The sequence below is a fragment of the Sorex fumeus genome, unplaced genomic scaffold (assembly GCF_029834395.1).
Source record: "Sorex fumeus unplaced genomic scaffold, SorFum_2.1 ptg000061l, whole genome shotgun sequence".
Taxonomy (NCBI): Eukaryota; Metazoa; Chordata; class Mammalia; order Eulipotyphla; family Soricidae; genus Sorex; species Sorex fumeus.
The window spans coordinates 5,053,726-5,064,554 of NW_026606118.1; the positions used below are offsets into that span (position 1 = coordinate 5,053,726).

General features: G+C 47.2%; 1 protein-coding gene across 1 annotated transcript; it reads left to right on the forward strand.

The window, feature by feature from the left end:
• Window positions 1-448: 448 nt before the first annotated feature.
• On the forward strand, window positions 449-9,427 carry TAGAP (T cell activation RhoGTPase activating protein). Its single transcript, XM_056126286.1, has 10 exons — window positions 449-510; window positions 1,056-1,139; window positions 1,231-1,284; window positions 1,571-1,637; window positions 3,459-3,625; window positions 4,464-4,625; window positions 5,119-5,228; window positions 5,885-6,080; window positions 6,898-7,012; window positions 8,196-9,427. Exons 2-10 carry the CDS (start codon window positions 1,113-1,115, stop codon window positions 9,425-9,427), a joined length of 2,130 nt encoding a protein of 709 aa, XP_055982261.1. The 5' UTR covers window positions 449-510; window positions 1,056-1,112.
• Window positions 9,428-10,829: the final 1,402 nt, after the last annotated feature.

Consider the following 10,829-nt stretch of genomic DNA (forward strand, 5'->3'; position numbering starts at 1 on the left):
AGTTTCCCTGGTTCTCTAGGAGAATATCTTACCCACCAGTCAATAACCAATCAATGTCCGGTGGCTGGTAGAAGGGTGTCCGCCCACAAACGGGATCCTAAAAATAAACAGGCCCAGCTTTTGGATGGCGAGTGGTATTGATGTGGGGAATGAGACCCTTGCTCACACATCCCACCTGTGACATTCATCGGTCTTCACCTCTGGGCCCCATGTCATCTTTTCCACCTCTGGGAAGTTTTCACATTGTCTGTCTCTCTTTCAAGTAGAAGGCTACGAAAAGGAACAGAGCTGCCCTAAAAGGAATGAGGAAGTGAGCGTCTCCCCGCCAGGCGGGCTGACTGAGCCCATGTGCTTTCCGGTCCTTGGTAATATTCTGAATTTCCACCTTCCCGCCCCCTACTTAAAACGCAGAGCACATGTGGGCGCGGGCAGTCTCCTCTCCACTTCGCTGTGATGCGGTTCCTCCACAGCGCGTAGGAGCTAAACTCACTCTGGCTGGAGCCCTCCGGGGTAAGTACCAGAAACCAGCACCTGCCTAACCCCCATCCCCCAGCTGCCCCTGGGAGCAGCAGCCGTGTTTCTAAGGACTCCAGGCAACAGGGCTTTGCTTCTGAATCCAGCCAGGCTCTCTGGGGCACAACCATTCTGTCAATATTAGCCATGTGGCTTTTGTCTACTATAAGTAGTATCTTGGGAATAAGTTCTTTTATCTTTTTCTCTTTTGGGTGAAATGAGAAAAGCCAAGACATTTGCACAGGGCTTGGCAGAGTGAACATTCCAGATGGGTGTTGGTTGTGACTGTGATTGTAATTATTGTCCCGTTATGACTTCGTGTGGCATGGCCCAATGAAGCCAGCAGGTGTAAATAATTTTGAAGTTTGTAAACTGGGGGTGCTGTTTTTAATAGCCCAAGCCATCTGGTATCATCTACCAGACTTTAAAGGAAACCTTTCTACTTAATTAATAGTTCTAAACTTTGTGTATTTTGGCTAAGCGGCCCTAAAGTTGGCTAAGTCAGTGCTCCATCTAACTCTTTTGCCTGTGATTTCTTGTAGACAGAGCCAAGGTCACTTGGCAGTGGAATTCATCACTGGAAGTTAGCCTCAATTCTAATGAAATTAATAAGCAGTCACAATACTGTAAGTACGCCTCTTGCAGTTATTAATTCATAGTTTCTACCGGCTAGAATGAAAAGATGTTTACCTAATTTGATTCTATTTTCTTTTTTAGTCAAAAACACTAAATGCTGAAAATATGGAGACATTAATTGAATGTCAATCAGAGGTAAGGAAGCAATTTTTTTAAATCAAAATAATTTTTACCTGAACATTGAGATAAAAAATCTTCGTGTTTTCATTGTCATTGTCACAGCTTAGTTATCAGAGTAGAAAAACAGCGTTATACATGCAACCAGTTCAATACATTAGCCGAGATGACTTGAATCATGATTCTACAAGCTTGAGAAATATCAGTGCACTCCGTGGATTCACTTTTAAGATGCATAAAGTGCGTTCTGTGTACTTTGAAAGGAAATGGGGAAAGAACTTAATTAGAATCAATATATTTTCAGGGGGACCTGAAGGAACATCGGGTGTTGGCATCATGTGACAATGAAGATAACATCTGCCAGCTAATTGGTGAGTTTTGAAAACATACCAGCCTTTTATGTAAGTGCTAATAGGGAGTGTTCTTGGTTTGCAAAACCACAATGCTTTACTAGGAATTTTTTTTATAAATGTTCTCTTACTGACCACAGAACATTAACACTTAACTGACAGGCATGCTCTATCCAGTTCACTAGAGCAGCTAGGTACTCTGACAGAGCAAGTCCTCTTGCAGAGTTAGGCCCCCACTCAGCTCTCCGAAGGCTTGATAGTGGGGTTGAGTATCTTGTGGCCCTTCCCTTGGACCCTGAAAGCAAGACGTGCAGATGAAAACGGGGCAGTGCTTCGCCCTTATTCTTCCTTTTTTGTTATCATTGAATCTAAAACCTCAGATGCAACTCTTGCTGATCTCAAGTCACAGAGAGTCCCCCCTACACTTTTATTAATGTTTTTCATAATGCATTTCATTGTATGGGGACTCACAGGACCTTTGTGCCCAGCCTGTACCCCTCCCTATTTTAAAGGGTATCCAAGGGCAGTGACCATGTTCTCCCCCTGGGAGGGGGCCCTGCTCCCCCACCCTTCTGTACCTGGAGCCCTTTCTCTCCCGTTCTGCCAGACCTCGAGGGTCACCCCTTCACTCCCACCACTGTCTGGAAGCTCTGGCTCAGCCAGGCCAGTGGCTGGCTGACCGTCCTGATGGGCTGCATTATACCTATGTTACTAGTACAAACCCAATGCCACATTTTTATAATTGTGATTAAACTTGATTGCACACACACACAAAAAATGAGGCCAGAGTGATAATAAAGCGGATAGGCATTTGCCTTGCACATGACCAACCCAGGCTCAACCTCTGGCATCCCCTATGGTCCCCCAAGCACTGCCAGGAGTGATTTCTGAATGCAGAGCCAAGACTAATCCCCAAGCATCACCATGTGTGACCCAACCCCTTCCCTCCCCCCAAAAATAAATAAATAAATAAATAAACATAACCTTGTAACATAATTTTTACCCCCTTATCCTGAATCATAAAGAAAAGCTGCTTTTCTATCTTCTACTGGGCAGTAGAAACTATGCATTTAAAAAATATTGCTTTTCTAGTTAGATTTGAAAAGAAGAAGAGAGAAAAAGGAGGAAGCTGAGGGATGCAATACCCATTGCACACATATGTCCCATTTGGTAATACAGATCACTGCCGATTGGCAGGTCTATGTTCAAGCCTTTCTAGAACAGTTTCTGCTTGTCCCCAGGCATCTTGGGGCAGGCGTGGGACTGGGCTGTGGGATGGGAAACCTGCCCATGTCATAGGTGGACAGTAAGCAGGCCGAATGATGCCGCTCCCTCTAGCAGCTGGTGCCACTGGCAAAGGTTGTCGAACTTGCTGGCTCCGCTAAGTACCTTCCTCACCCATCTTGAGCAAGTCGGCTTCCTTCCAAGTTTCATTCACCGGTTAAAGGAGGGAATTAAGTAATCTATTTCATGCCTACATTTTCCATTACATTCACTAAGATCAAGATGGTTGGATGGTTGTTTCTAGACGCACAGTCAAGCTTTGCTAATTTTCAGTAGCAAACAGCTGCTGAGCTGTGAAAACAGGAAAGGTGGAGCCCTTGAGCCTCCTCAGAGTTGCTGTTTAGGGGCTGGTCGCCCTGGCAACAGCACAGTTGTTCTGGGGGGGCTGATTTTTCTAGAAGATTCATTCCCTTTGCTGTCTTAGTTTTCCAACTTCCCTCACACGGCACACCATAAATGACATTAAGTAGTGTATGATATCCACTGTCTTACCTAGATCTCTGTTTATTAACATTTTAATTGAATCTTTCCCCCTTTCCCTTGTTTTCTTCATTGCAGAAGTTAAGAAGAGGAAGAAGGGGCTATCCTGGCCTTCTCTCATGAGAAGGCTCTCTCATTTATCTGATTTTTCTGGAGCTTCAGAACCAGAACTGAAAACATCCCTCTTTGATCAGCCCTTGTCAATTATCTGCGGTGACAATGACACCCTGCCCAAACCCATTCAGGTAGGGGAGCATTTACTTGTACATAATCTACTTCTATTCTCTGTTGAATGTGAAGTTTTGGGGAAATTGGATTCTTTGTGGACAGGAGGACTCAGGGCCACACTTGGCTGTGCTCAGGGCTTATTCCTGGCTCTACATACAGGAATCATTCCCAATGGGACTTGAGTGACTACAATGGGGTGCTGAGGATAGAATCTGGGTTGACTGATTCTAAGGCAAGCACCTTGGCTGATATATTATCTCTACAGCCTGGAAATTTGGAGTGTCATTCTAACTTATTAGGACCAACCTTGAGTTTTTCTGCATAGAAGGGCAATTAGGAGAACACGGGGCTTTGTACCATCTAGAAGTTACTCATATCTGCCAGTAACCTCAGATTGATGGTTCTACCAACCCACCCACCCATCTTTCAGACTTCCTGAGGTTAAGAATGTTAAAACTCTCCTGAAAAATCAAAAGGCAGAGGTGGTGTAATAATGTAAAGCAAATGATGAAAACCCCAGTGTTCGTATGTGATGACTTGAAAGGAGGCAGGTCTGGAATCATTCTACAGTGTGTAAAGTCAGAGCTTTTATGATTTGCCTCTCTTGAAAAAAATGGCAGAATTGAGGAAGACAGTTGATATAATTAAACTGAAAGTAAGACTTGGATTTCTGAGTGTCTCGTTAAGACTGACACCAGATGACAGAGAGGGCATGTTAGTAAAGTTGGCTACTGTTTCTGTGCATAATTTTCCTTCTCTTTCTCCCATCTAAACATCAACTTTTCATTTACTGTTGGCAGCAAAGTGGGTCTTCAAACCAGAGGTAACCTGTCAACCCTACCCCATTTCCTACAGGATATTCTCACTGTTCTGTGCCTGAAAGGACCTTCCACTGAAGGGATCTTCAGGAAAGCAGCCAACGAGAAAGCCCGGAAAGAGCTCAAAGAGGAGCTCAACTCAGGTGGGGCAGTGGAGCTCCGTGGCCAACCAGTGCACCTCCTGGCCGTGGTCTTCAAGGTGAGCTCGGCACCGTGTCAAGCACATCCCCAATAGGCATGTGACACATGAGCTCCAGGAAAGGAAAAACTATGCTCTTCTCCTGATAATCAATTCATCCTGGGGTTGAATTCTTTCTAAGTTAGACCTTTGTTTATATCAGCATCTCTGTTTTCGGAATCGCAGATTCTATCAGAAAAAGATACATTTAGTGACCCCTCACCATAACACACACACACACACACACACACACACACACACACACACACTGAGGAGAAAAGACACTAGATTATCCTGTGGCCAAGCAGAGGCCCCTTAGCTGGTAGCTTTCTGTGACTAATGTTAGGAAGTTGCTGAGGGATTCCCCCTGAGGGATGGGTCAAATGCAGAAGGAAGGGAATGAGTATGGCTGAGTGAGCTTCGGGTCTCTGAGAGGGATCACACTGCTGGAGGTGGGGGCTGTCTGCATATTAGACAATACACACAGGCCAACCCATCCCTGTCTGATCCTCAGGACTTCCTCAGAGGCATTCCTCAGAAGCTGCTGTCATGTGACCTGTTTGAGGAGTGGATGGGGGCCCTGGAGAAGCAGAATGAAGAGGACAGGATCGAGGCCCTGAAACAGTAAGTGGGCAGAGCCGTTTCAGACAGGAGGCCTGAAACCAGGGAGAAAGCCACACTCACAAGGCCAACATAAAGCTCTTTGCAAACAACAACTCTGAGAAATTTAGAAATGATCCCGAACCACCACTTTCTTACTTGATCCCCTGATCATGTTGGTAAACATACCTTACAAATATCTATTTTCCGTAAAGACTTCTCGTAAGAGTATAAAAGATGCTTCATCTTCATTTGATAATCACAGTTCAAACTGAAGGCAAATGGAATGCCCAAAACACAGTCCAACGGATGGTATTTGAAACACAGAGTTTCTACACAGCTAACAGATTACTCAAAGACATTTTACAAGTTTTAACGCCGCAATTGAACACAGGTGTTCACCCTTCATAACTGGAGAAACTATGCAAAGAGTCAAGGCTGTGCTCTTGGTGCCCGTTACAGGAACTGGTGTCCTTGGTCTTCCAGACCTTCTGGTTAACCAGTTTCATTCCAGGTCATCTGCCTGAGTTTCTGAATGAGCATTGCACAATGTTACTTGTTAAAACCCCCTTCCTCATTTTAAAGGAAGTCTGGATTGGGCTGAATCTTTCTAGCTGCTACATGAAGTCCCCCTAGGCTGGGGCTGCCTCCAACTCTAACTTCCTTAAACTTGATTGCAGGGTTGCAGAGAAGCTTCCCAGGCCCAACCTCCTGCTTCTCAAGCACCTGATCTATGTGCTTTACCTGATCAGCAAGAACTCAGAGACCAATAAGATGGACGCCAGCAACCTGGCCATCTGCGTCGGTCCCAACATGCTGGCCCGAGACAATGACCAAAATCTGTCCTTCGAAGCCCAGAAAGACCTGAACAATAAGGTTTGTTCTAGCTTCTCCCCGACCAACTTCTCGTTTATGGCCTCACTTTTTATTTCCAAAAGTAAAACCCTGGGGTGTTTCTGAATTTGTTTGACTCTGGATCACAGAGACTCTATGATACTCTTTTGCCAGAAATTACGTGCATTTAACTGAACTGAATATATTTAGGCCTCTGTGCTCTGTAATCCCATGAGGCAGAGGAGGACGCTACAGATCTTTGTATCTCTGCCCCCCGGATGCAAAAGCCCTTTGCGTGTGTGCACCCTTTTGTGCATTGAACTCTGTTGGTCCAAATAACAGATTTGGAAAACTGACTAATGAAAACTTTTTTTTTTTTTTTTTTGCTTTTTGGGTCACACCCGGCGATGCTCAGGGGTTACTCCTGGCTCATGCACTCAGGAATTGCTCCTGGCGGTGCTCGGGGGACCATATGGGATGCTGGGAATCGAACCTGGGTCGGCCATATTGGCTGCGTGCAAGGCAAATGCCCTACCCACTGTGCTATCGCTCCAGCCCCTGGACTATATGGGATACTGGGGATTGAACCCAGGTTGGCTGCATGCCTACTCACTGAACTATCTCTCCAGCACTGAGTTTAAAAAAAAATTTAAATCACAGTGCATGCCTCAAAAATAACTTGAATATACACGATTCTATGAATTTCCCATCTGCTCCTGTCACATAAAGATATCTTATGTTTATCCTGACACTTCCCTGACAGAGGCCCCACCCCATAATGCCCCCACTCTTTGCCCAGCCCAAAGAGAAAGAGCAAAAGATGTCTTCAAGCTGACAGCCTGTTTATTCCTCCTCACAGGTTAAGTCACTGGTGGAATTCCTCATTGATAACTGCCTTGAAATATTTGGGGAGAACATTCCAGCACATTCCAGCATTGCTTCTGATGATTCCCTGGAACACACTGACAGTTCAGGTACAGAATGTGAACTTGACTGTGATGATGGGGCAACTCTGTGCCAGCCTACAGGTCCAGCAATGTGAAGCCTTACTGGTGCTGGGAACAAGTGACTTTCACAGATTAACAAACCACGTAGACTCCAGACTGGTGGCAAGTGGGGAAAACCTAGTTCTCAAATTCCCCTGCCCCATCTCCTGGGCCTGCACAGTCAGCCAGCAACCCTGTTCCTATTCTCAATCTCGAAGAACTACAGAAGTCACTAAATTACTATTAGCCAGTGGCTTTCAGTAAGAAAAAATCTGGTTTGCACAGTCTGGAAAATGGGTCCATTTAAATTCACTAAAATGGAAAAGGACTCATGGGAAAAAATGATCCACAGCAGAACCACTTTTATGTTTAAATAGTGAATTTTTCACTTTTCACTTCTCCTTCCTCCCCTCCTCTTCTCCTTCTCTTTCCTCTTTCTTTTCCTCTCGGCCCTCTCTTCCCCTACTCCTCCTACTAAAAATGTGGAAAGAAACAAAATATTAATATAGAAGATTTCTTTTCTACCAAACCTCAAAGTAGCATCAACAAGACATTCCTGGGCAAAAGCAACAGAAATGAAAACTAGGAGAACTGGTCTTTAGTGGGAAGCTGGGGATGGTGTGTGTGTTGTGTGTGTGTGTGTGTGTGTGTGTGTGTGTGTGTGTGTGTGTGTTGGGGAAGAGGGGATTAGGACAGTGGAGAGAACTCTAGAACAATGGTGGGGGGAAGTAGTCAACCCAGACGAGGGGGTGCTGGTAGGTCAATTTTGTCCATGAAACCCCATCAGTTACAGTACTATAAACCACGGTGCCAATAATGGTTCTCAGGTGTGTTTGCTCTTCAAACCCCCATTCTCCCTTGAACATACACTCACCTGCTTGGCTCTCTGCTTCTTCGCTTGCTTATTTGCACTCTGCAGAAGCTTGTGTCCTCATTGAACACGTTTCTCCTCTTTCTCTCCTCTCACATCTTTCCAAACAATGTCAATGAAAACTATCTTGCTTCACCCAAAAAAGTGCCCCTCCTAGAGTCAGTATGGTGGGTAGGTGGGAAAAACTGGGGACACTAGAGGAAGGAAGTGGACGCTGGGGGAGGGATTAATGCTGGAGCTTGTGTGCCTGAAACCAATCATGGGCCTCCATAAACGTATCCCACCTTTTCTTTCTTGCAGACACGTCCACCCTGCACAACGACTCAGCCTATGACAGCAATGACCCCGACGTGGACTGGGGCAGCACCCTGGGCTCCCCTTGCAGTCAGCAACAGGTGCCCTCGGACCAGGCCGCCAGCTGGGCCCCCCAAAGCACAGAGCGGCAGTCGTGGGAGCTGAGTCGGGAACCCACCCTGGCCATGGTGGCCAGGCTCAGAGGCACTCTCGGGGCATCAGACAGGAGCTACTCGGAGCCCAGCATGCCATGCGCTCCAAGGGACCCCGAGAGCCAGAGGTTGAGCCCCCTACTTGGAAGGCAGGTGCGGGGCTTCCAAGCGGAGCACTCAGACAGCGAAGACCCCGAAGACCCCTTCCCGGAGGAAGAGGCAGAGGAGGAGGAAGATGAGGAGGAGGAGGAGGAGGACGAGGAGGAGGCGACTCCAGGTGCAGAGGGCCCAGCCCAGCGCCTGCTGGACCCCAGCGGGAAGCAGACGTGCCCACGGGCTCCCCAGGCCCCCCGGGGCTCTCTGGACACTTCTTCTGAGGGCTCGCCCACCGCGTCCCCCGCCAGCCCCAAGCGCGGCTTCTTCACTCGACACCAGTCCTTCACCAGGTGGGAGAGGAGCAAGCCTCAACGCACGCTCAAGAAGCACTCGCTGTCCTTCTCCTTCCCCTCGCCGCCCAGGATGCTGCCCACTGTGCCCAGTGCCAGTCCAGCGTCCTGCAGAGGCTGCCACCGAGACCAGCCCGCCAAGGGGCCCAGGAAGGAAACGCGGCTGGCCGGGCGCATGGTCCGGGAGAGCCTGTGGGACTGGCCAGGCCCCATGGCCCCGCTGGACTCCAGTTCAGCGCGTATGCTCGGGCAGCTGGACCAGCAGCGTGCAGGGCATCCTCCCTCTTACCAGGAGGCCATCCGGACTTCAGGCCTGGCGGCCAGCGGGTGCAGGACCGTGGGCAGCATGAGGGCCCGGATGCTCAGCCTGGACGCTGGACGCCTCCCGCTGCTTCCTGCCCAGCACGCGGGGGATGCCCTTGATGGACACACCAGCTGCCCTGGGATCAGGAGTTGGAAACCCAGTGAGACTGTGTGTGCTTCTGCGGACACTACAGAACCCGGGCGGCCGGAGCTGCACAGACTCACAACCATGACTGAGTCCAGACCCGCGGACAAGAGGGACAGCCTTCTCTGGAGGTGCAGTCAGCCCGTGTTTGAGGCTGAGCAACTACAGTGTGCTAAAGAATCCTACATCTAGGCCCGGCCCAGGTACCAGCCTCTGGGCTCTCTGAATAAATGCATGGATGTCTCCAGAACATCTGCTTTCCAAGAATAAGCTCCTTTAGAAAAGTTGTGTAGACGCCTCCTCCAGGAGGCTGGCTATACACAACTTACTGAGTACTGTCCATTTACACCTGAATTTGTGCAATAGCACAGCAGTAGGGCGTTTGCCTTGTGTGCAGCCAGCCCGGCTGAGCTGGGTTTGATTCTCCGCCCCTCTCGGAGAGCCCGGCAAGCTACCGAGAGCATCTTGCCCGCATGGCAAAGCCTGGCAAGCTACCCGTGGCGTATTCAATATGCCAAACACAGTAACAACAAGTCTCAAAAATGGAGACGTTACTGGGCCCACTCGAGCAAAATCGATGAACATCGGGAGGACAGTGTTTGTTTGTTTTGTGCAATCTATAGCAAGTGTGCAAAATGCATTCTAGACAAGACAGTTTTGCAAAGAAGTCTTGACATGTGTCTGCCTGTTGGAACTTGCATCTGAGGGTGGTGTTGTTGTTCTTTGCCTCCTGGGCACTTTCTGATTGATTGTTGGTTACAAATATTTATATAAACAGATACATAGATAGATATGTATATGAATATATATATTTAGAGAGCGAGAGAAAGAGACTCCAATCAACAAGTTTTAAATTGTCATGAATGAGTGAAAGACATGGTTATGTCTCTAATAACTGAGTACTCCAAGCTTCTTTGTACTGGTAACTGAGGATTTCTGAGCACTTCAAGCTTCTTAGTAGTTCAACTGATGTTTGGTTCAGGCATGTGGAAGAAATTACTTACATGCCATGGGGGTCATTTAGATAACCATCAATATAAGCTCACTACAATAAATTGCCTTTCTTATTTCAAAGAGTGGCTTCTTTCTGACACATTGCCTCCTCTTCCTAACTCATAGATAACCACATGAAGAGTTTCCCTGCGTTGTCTCATCCAGAAGCTTCTATTGCTTGTGCATTCATTACTATATCCTAAGAGGCAGAGGGTCACCACTGTTTCTCAGTGGTAGAACATGTGCTTCACATGTGTGAGGACCCAGATTATATACCACACACACACACACACACACACACACACACATACATATGTATATACAGGTGGGTTGAACATCTTTAGGCAGAAGAGTTCATCTGTCCCTACATTCCAATCATTTGCAAAGCCATAACAATGTCATGACTTTAAGCCATTTTTTTCAGTACATGATCATTCAGACACCAGAAAATTAGGTATGTAAACATGACTGTTGTAGAATAGCAACTATTTTCTAGGTTCAGCAGATTAAATTTTGCAGTACTTTTACCCAATCTTATTTTTTTTTTTTGCTTTTTGGGTCACACCCAGCGATGCTCAGGGGTTACTCCCGACTCATGCAC

Excerpts from the sequence above, each read along its gene's own strand:
- TAGAP (XM_056126286.1), top strand. The coding sequence starts at position 1,113 with ATGAAATTAATAAGCAGTCACAATACT. Across the intron at positions 1,140-1,230 it reads TAATAAGCAGTCACAATACT|TCAAAAACACTAAATGCTGA; the intron begins GTAAGTACGCCT and ends TTTCTTTTTTAG. Across the intron at positions 1,638-3,458 it reads TAACATCTGCCAGCTAATTG|AAGTTAAGAAGAGGAAGAAG; the intron begins GTGAGTTTTGAA and ends TCTTCATTGCAG.